The sequence below is a fragment of the Poecilia formosa genome, unplaced genomic scaffold (assembly GCF_000485575.1).
Source record: "Poecilia formosa unplaced genomic scaffold, Poecilia_formosa-5.1.2 Scaffold230, whole genome shotgun sequence".
Taxonomy (NCBI): domain Eukaryota; kingdom Metazoa; phylum Chordata; class Actinopteri; order Cyprinodontiformes; family Poeciliidae; genus Poecilia; species Poecilia formosa.
In genome coordinates, this window is record NW_006800169.1 from 298,574 (window position 1) to 307,086 (window position 8,513).

The 8,513-nt window shown below is 36.6% G+C and overlaps 1 protein-coding gene across 4 annotated transcripts in view; it reads right to left on the reverse strand.

Moving 5' to 3' along the window:
- Positions 1–2,856: 2,856 nt before the first annotated feature.
- The window catches only part of LOC103149507 (nucleolin-like), a 9,103-nt gene continuing 3,446 nt past the window's right edge, over positions 2,857–8,513 (reverse strand). For all 4 annotated transcript variants that reach the window (XM_007568709.2, XM_016680029.1, XM_016680028.1 and 1 more), the window contains exons 5-14: positions 8,115–8,186; positions 7,910–8,033; positions 7,653–7,810; positions 6,178–6,304; positions 4,554–4,705; positions 4,321–4,468; positions 4,111–4,244; positions 3,909–4,035; positions 3,628–3,803; positions 2,857–3,133 (exon numbers count right to left, since the gene is read on the reverse strand). In XM_007568709.2, coding sequence (XP_007568771.1) covers positions 3,126–3,133; positions 3,628–3,803; positions 3,909–4,035; positions 4,111–4,244; positions 4,321–4,468; positions 4,554–4,705; positions 6,178–6,304; positions 7,653–7,810; positions 7,910–8,033; positions 8,115–8,186 — 1,226 coding nt within the window. In that variant the 3' untranslated portion in view covers positions 2,857–3,125. The remainder of the gene's footprint in view (positions 3,134–3,627; positions 3,804–3,908; positions 4,036–4,110; positions 4,245–4,320; positions 4,469–4,553; positions 4,706–6,177; positions 6,305–7,652; positions 7,811–7,909; positions 8,034–8,114; positions 8,187–8,513) is intronic.

Sequence of the window (8,513 nt, forward strand, 5' to 3'; positions counted from 1 at the left end):
CCAGCAGTATTTCCTGTTGGCCTCAATAAGGCCAACAGGAAAAAAAAAAAAAAAAAAAAAAAAAAAAAAAAAACAAAGTAGAAAAGAAATGAATTTTCAGTCGAGCAAAGTCTTTTAAGGTGTCTCACATGACCCTTGTGCTCTTGCTCAAGCTCAGAGGTGAAGTTGGCACCAGCTCTATGGGAAAGTTCACAGGGATCTCCTGAAAGGCCCTGGCAACTGGGTCTGAAACAAATCTCCTTCTGTCGCTTAAAAAAAGATGTAGCATCTGCCAGTTGGTTGAGCAAACTGGTAGGAGGTAATAAATAAATATTAAATAAATAAATACTAGATAATAAATAAATAAATATTAATAATAAATAAATATCAGAGGTAATAAAGACAAAGTTAAATTGATTGTTCTTCTTCTGACCTATAGATTTCACCTAGCACTGTTTCGTATTAATTTAAGCAAAAAAAAAAAAAAGAAAATGGAATGGAATGGTCAAATTGGGATATATCCAAATATGGGTGTCAAACATTTGACTTATATCACTACCTAATGATTACCTTCCATCAGGGGCGCCATAAAGGGGGGAAAAGTTAGGACAATCAAATTAAAATTGTGTCGCTTTTTATGGGGCAAATAGGCTCAAGAAATTGTAACAGCAGGGGGGCCCAATTTAATTTTTTGCCATGGGGTCCAAGTTCCCTGGCGTCGCCCCTGCTCAGTAGATAGATGTCAATCTATCTACACAGACAGAGAGAGATGTTTGTATCTTTTTCCTGGTGTATCAAATATCTGGTTTCAACTGGGCCTTTTTTTTTCTTTTTTTTTTTTTTAGGTGGCCATATTTTGTTTTGCGACTTCTGTGGTCAAAATCTGGGGACAGTTCAAGTGTTCTGCTTTTCATGTGGGAAAAATTTACAGTTCTTAGCACGAGGTGAAGACAGAGGTAAATAGTCTTGTTGAGATACAAATGCCAGATAGTTATCAGTAAATATGCTATTCCAATTCTGATTCTTGAATATTTTTTTAATTAACATACCTTACTGCACATTACTTTTGAGTACACTATTTATGTGCTACTTTTAATAACGCCACAGTACTTGCGTTGAATTTTTTGCCTTTACTATGCAGCATTTTACTGTTTTTACATATTATCTATGTTTATGTCAACCAACTGCTTTGTGTCACATTGTTAGTTTAGCTCCTGAATTTCTCCATTATTGGACAGTAAAATAATTTCTGTTCTGCTCTATGTTGTTTAACAGGGTCAGTGCTGGACTCGCTCTCAGAATAGGATCTGATTATGATATACTTTCATGACGGCTACAGTCATGCAGAAGTTTTGGATTTCTTGCCAACAGTTCACAATGTTCAAATGAGTCTTTCCTCTTTAACAGGCAAATTTAAGAAATTATCAATTTTATGGAAACCAATGAAGTCATTCTACACTGTTTGCGTCTTCTCTGAAATTTTCCTTAATTTGTTTTAATTTTGGTTTATTAGTCCCAGTTCTGGATGATCTGATGACACGTCGTCAGTGGCAGTCATGAGCAGACATGCCTAGTGCAGTTTGTGTTCATGGATATGCTGCAATGTGACTTTGATAAAAGCAAGGAAAGATGGAATACAAATGCTATCAGACCTGCTAAACAATCTCACTGTGCATCTGGTAAATCAGACATCATGTACCACCTACCTAACAAGGTTGTTTTTTTTTTTCCTCATTTAATTAACATCTGGTTAATTTGTTGCCTGTGTTAAGGAAGAAATTTATAAATAGGTTAACTTTGGAAAAAAGTTGGCTCTCTCTCTTCCTCTGGATCCCAGGTCCTCTCGGCGGGCCACGTGTAGCCACAAGGAAAACAACAATGCGTGTTGACGTCACAGAATTACAGAGTTTAATCCAATATAAGACAATGCATAAACTTACACCAGAAACTGCAGAACAACGGAGACATACATTCATTTACCTGACATAAATGGAAAGAAAGAAAAGCAAAGACGTGCAAAGTCATCTTTGGAGAATTGCAAGAGCAAATCTGATTTGTTACTTCTGTGTAGAAAGTTTTATCCTCTTGTATTTAATTTATTCAAATAAGGCGTACCTTTTCTCCTCCAACCAGGAGCTGTCTCTGACCCTCTATCTGAAGCCAGAAACCCCTGCCGTGTTTACGGCCTTTTCACAGATGAGTGTGAAAAGCTACAACTTCCACTGTATTGTTTTCTCACAGACAAAAGGCAGTTCAAACGATCCTAGCAAACCATCTGCTGTAACTACAAGTAAAATAAAGGTCAATAGGCCAGAATAAGTTACTGATTTAAAACCACAATTTAGGCCATTTGAATCAAGACATGTTAAGTTTTAAAACTAGCTTATTTTAAATTTATTTTCTCAACACCTGTTTGGCAGCTTTCAAAAATAATTTGTCAAAACAAACCAAAAAAACAAAAAGCCCACCCCCCAAAAAAACAGACAGCTGCAGCTGAAACTTAAAACCATGAAGATCGAGTACAACAACCAGTTCTAGAGTCATTACACTTGAAAATACTGCTAGTTTATAAATCACTGAAGAGTTTAACACCACAACACATTAAACATCTGCTGTTATATTAACCTTCCAGATCTCTCAGGTTTTCTGATTCTGGTTTTGCTCTGCATCTCCAGAACCAGAACCAAACATGGAGAAGCACCCTTGAGCTGCTATTCATGAATATTCTAGAAGCTAATAATAATAAAATGTATTAGAAAATAATCAATTATTTGTACTTAAATAGTCAAAAGGACATGAAGGTCATTGCTTCTTTAGGAGACTGTATCTACTACATGCAGGACCTTTTAATATTTAACAAACACCAAAAACACCAGGTTGGGTTTTAAATACGTTTATCAACGGTAGAAAACATCATCTGACAATGTTTTTATTGGCAAACTTTTAATAAATGAATAGTGAATGTTTTACAATCCAAAACATGACTTCTAACTACAACATCTGTTTAAAAATATGTTACAGTTGTACTGAAAGAAGCTTAAAGGTGTTAAAAACTGAAACAAAGAAACAGCAGCAGAAAAGTCTTCCAGAAGTTAAATTGTAGTTTTCACTTCTTCAGCAACTTGGTGGGACGTTCCACATCCACATCATTTACCTAAAGAAAGAAAAGACAAGCAGATCATCTTCTTCTTTAAAGAACACATTTAAAAAAAATTATTTTTACACTTTGTTTGGTCTCTTTAAAAAAACTGAGGCCAGACAAAACATCTTTACTGAACTGATAAAGAAGCTTGGGTTCAGCTCAGAAATAAAATTGGACAAAAACTTTTGTCCAATTTAAAGATCATCGCATATTTTTAGGTTCAAATTCTGTAAAAACAAAAACTCTTATGAAGCACCTTTTGCTGTCCAATTATTAATCTGTTAACCAAAGAATCAATCACCAGATCAGTCCAGCAGAAAGGCCTGAGCTTTTCACATGTTGATGTTGGAAGGATTAGTTTTACTGCAGATGCTTCCTTTGTTACAAATGAAAGAATGCTGTTGTTGTGTTTTAGCCAATAAAATTACCAGAATAAATCGATTAGTAAAACAACGTTTAGTTCCAGCCCTTCTGTGTTGGGTTCACAGTGATGCTGTCCCGTGTACCTTTGTGTTTCCTGCGGTGTGTGCCAGGCGACGACCCCCCAGCAGGTCCAGATGAACTTTCACCCCTCTGTGCGGCGTAAATTACAGTGACTCTGCTGCCGTCGATCTCACAGTCTTCCATGCCATCTTTGGCAGCTTTACAGTTTTCCTCACTGTCGAATTCCACAAATCCAAACCTGGAGGAAAAATAGTAAAAAGCAGAGTAATCAGGAAAAGATGTTTTTGTTTTTTTTTTAATAAAAAGCTAACACGATCCACTGATAAAACCACGCGATACCAACCGTTTTGAAGTTCCGGTCTTCTTATCAACGGCGACTCTTGCACTGATGGCTCCGTCGAAAGCGCTTTGAAGAGTTTCTGCGGTCGTCATCTCAGCCAGGCCGGCAACAAACAGGGTTTTCTGCAGACCTAAACACAAAACCGCTCACTTACACGCTTCTGGAGAGCATGGCACATTCAACTGATGAATAAATCTTAAAGTACCTTCAGCTTTCACAGGCTTCACACCAATGCGACCCCTTTCAACTTTGACCTTCTGGTTGCAGAGCTTGACGGTTTTGGCCCCCTGCAGCGCTTTTTCAGCATGGGCCACAGTTGCAAACTCGACAAAGGCAAACCTGCAGAGAGTCACAAATGCTTGGTGAGGGTCCTGAAGGGAATCCGTCCCATAGAGTGGATTGAGCGTCGGGTTACCGTTTTCCTTCATCTTTCCCTGCAGTGACTCCTGGCCGTGTGAGAATCCTCACACTAACAGCTTTTTTAAAGGCGGATTTCAGGTGGATTTCTTTTGCTTTTTCAGGCAAACGAGTTACGAATAAGATGTTATTTGGAGGAGCTGCGGCTGTTGGAATTAAGAGGATCTCTTTAATCATTTTTGAAAATGTCAGGCAGCTAACAGACTTTATTTGATGATGAGGTCTTCTTACCCTTCGTTTTTTTACCGCTGGCTTTGGATTTGTCAGCCTCTCTTTGTTGTACACGATCTATGATCAGGTTCCGGCCTTTAATCTGAGATTTTTGTTTTTTCTTCAGCATTTCCACAGCGATGGCTTTGTTTTTAAACTCCACAAAGGCAATGCTGTTGGAAAAAAATGTAAATTAGATGAGAAATCTGTGACAAAACATCAATAAAAAGATTGTGCTTTTTTCCCTCTCATGATCTGCCTTTTCACTGACCATATAACTACATAATTTGATATTTCTAAATTAGATTAGTTTAATAGAAACACTAATTAAAAAATAATCTTGTTTTCTTAATAAAAGGTTTTGGTGCTAGAATTAAGTGGGGGTTTGTGGCTGGATCAAAATTGTTTTATTTCACAAAACTGTAATGGAAATATTTTTTTCGCATCACATGATCAACAACCGGATGTTACTACTGGTGGAAACCACGAAGAAGACGACGACAGGAAGTGGTTGGTGGATGATGATGCACAAAGTGGTTCATCACATGGGATTTTAACTGTTTCTTATTTAATGGGAACAACGCGATTGTGAAGTTGTTTGTCCAACATTAGCAAGATATTGACATAGTTTTGCACACATTTGTAATGGAAATGCAGCTACTGTCTGAAGGTAAATAGGATCAAAAACCTGTCTGACAATTAGAATTACAAAAATGATATCTATTTGATAAATGCCACAATAATGACAGAAAGAAGTAGTCAAAGATTTATTCATCAATATCTTTGAAATCAGATGTTTACACACATTTCCTCTGTATTTGGTCACATTCTCATAGAACTGAAAGCCCAAAAAACATCATGCAACTAAAAAACACATTGCACATGAAATTCTACGATGGAGGGCAGTCCATAAGATATTCAGCCATGAAATGTTCAGTTTGAGATGTTCAGCCATTAAAACATTTGCACTTCTGCTTTAATGTTCTTTTATTCCATTGATCTTGATTTGTTTTTCTTCTTTGCAGTGAGCTACCTGCAGGGCTAGGCTTTTATCAGACTGTTTTGACTTATTGTTGTATTGATACATTTGAATTAAAGATGTTAAGAGACAAAAAACTGTATTATAGGAAGTGTTTCTTTTCTATTTTCACCAGTTTTTGTTCCACGACAGTGTCAATAAATATTAATGTAGTTATTGTGAGAAGTTTAGTGATATAAATCACACTTAGTTAAGTAGGGTTCTGAAGCAGACTGTTTTAAATAGCATTTTTTCTTTTCCAAGAACAATATTTGTGTTTGTGGCGTTATGAATGCTGTCATGCAGGCACAGCCATACAGCTACCTAAAAAAGAAAGAACTAATTTTTCATCATTTTTATTATCACAACTGTATTCTATTATTGTGACATTTAGTAAATAGAAATAATCTAACCGACCTAAAACAAAAGAAGTTCTTCTAATTTAACTTTGAGAGAGGTAGTAAAAAAAAAAGGATGCATGTGTCTTTTTATCTAAACACAGAATAAAAATACATAATGATGAAACATAAAGTCCATATTGTCCCCCCTTAGTTACCCGTCTTGTACAATTCAACCTTTTGGTTTCAACTGTAGCAGGGAGAAACCGTAAAAAGTCCAAACTCTCACCCATGAGTCGGACTTTTGGCTCCTCCAGGAAAGCGAACAGAGATGGCTTTGTGGAAAACCTTTCGGATGTCTTCTTCGGTTGCGTCGTACGGGATGTTCTTCAGAAACAAACACCGCTTGTCTTTCACTGACAAAACAAAACAAAACATCAAATGCTCAATCATTTATATGTACAAATCTGTTTACAATCAGAAGACCAGGGAAGAGATGACAAGTTTTCCCCGTTTCATGCTGGAGGATCATGACCGGGTTCCAAAAGAAGAAACAGGAGCAGAAGTTCCATCAACTGACCTCAAATTAAACTCAAAAAGTTACAATCTGTGAATAAATATGGCTTTTGTATCATTTTCCATCAGGCTGCTTTTTATTTTTCATTCACTTTGTTCAATATTCTTTCACATTTAATGCCTTAAAAAAAAAATAAAACACACACTTTAGGTTGAAAAACATCTGTAGTGCCACTTCCAGCATTACAAATTAATCAAACACCACTGTTACGCACATTTTTGATGAACAATATTTTTATATGAATATTGTTTTATTAATGTAAAAAGCTTTGAATTTGAAATATGACTGCAACTCTAAAAGCAGAGTCTGTTTCTATTCACAGAACTGATGGAGGAAGAGGGATGGAGAAGTTTGTGACGGTGAAAAGAAAAATGGCGGAGATGCCAGAGACAACTAATGCAGGGAACAAGTAACCCCTGGGTTTCCTGGGAGTGAAAAATGTTACGTAATGTTAATGTCTTCTGATAAACTAAAATACAAGTGATATTGTTTCAGATTTTTCAGAAAAAAATGCTAAAAGTTATATATATTTTTTTTAGTTTAAAACAAAAAACTTTTCAATGTTACCAGGTTTAGTCTAAAAGCCTGGTAACACTTCAAGTGTTACCAGGCCCTTTTTTTTGTGCTCTTTTCTCTTCTGAGAATCACACAAACTGAATAGTTTTGCTTAAATGTTGCTAACTGAATTAAAACAGTTTCCAATTTCAATTTATCAAAACCTGCAACAACTTGGCATTTACATTGTTGCAGCTCGTTTTATTAAGCTGTTTTGAGAAACTGTTGACTGCATGCAGAATGCTGGTGCCACTGGTTTGTACAGAAAAATAATTAAATATTATCAGGTTGTCAATAGTATTTTAACTAAAAAATATATTTTCTCTGGGCGTGAGGTTCAGTGTTCTTAGAATAGATTCTGATATCACTTCTACAGGTCAGTACATACTGTGGACTACAGACTGTTAGTCAATTTTTCTGTGGAACAGAACTCCAAATTTCTCCTTAGAGAATATCTAAAATATTCAAAGAAAATGCAGCTTGGAAAGCTAAAATATTTATACTACTATTATGCTACTTGACACAGCACTGGCTGGCGTTTGCAAATAGGCAGTTCTAAATGTTTTTAGAGGGCGTCTTGAGCTGGAGACACTCACCCCCTCGAATATCTGGGGTCCACTTTACAACTTTACCTTTCTTATCCACAGGTGGCGCTTTCGACTTGCCCTGGTCATTGCTTTTAACTTTGGCTTTTGCCATCTTCATGGGCTTATCCAGGATTTCTTCTCCATTCAGAGCCAAAGCTTTCTTCAGGTCCATATCTGAGGCCATATCTACAAACGCATGCCTCCTACAGGTACAGAAAGTTGTTTTATTAACTGTTTCATGCATCAGCAGCTATAAAACAAAACAAAAAAAAACTCAGCAGTCAACATTTAAACAAACTCACTTGGAATGTCCCAAGCGGATGTCCTGAAACAGCAGACTTTGCGTCATGAAGCACTTTGCCAGAGAGCTTCTGATTTCCTCTGATGTTTTGGTAAAGTTCAGGTTGCCAACATAGAGACAAAGACCTGCAACAAAGGAAAACGTGTGAAGCACCGTTCACTGAAAGAAGCTGGCGTTTGGGCGTCCACCACAGAATGAGTTCGTACCGTCGTTGGTCGGTTTGGTTTTCTTTGACGGGGAAGAATCGGAGGCAGCGTCTGCTTTCCGTTTTCTATTTACTGTAAGACACAAATTCAGACAATCAGCAACCAACACATTAAAGAGAGCTTTATTCTCCAATGACAGCTGTAAAGAGAAACAGTCTCAGCCTAAGAAATAAAATGCATCTTTAGAAAAATAAACAAACTATTAACCACATTCATTCATTACTGAGCTACGATTCCTCTAATTATTTCACTATTCTAAACCCCCAGTAACAAGAATCAAACAATTTCACATGGACTGATCTTAAGCTCAGAACTGAAATCATTCACTAGAAACTAGGGCTGAAACGATTCCTCGAATGATTCGAGTACCTCGATTACTAAAATTCCTCGAGGAAAATT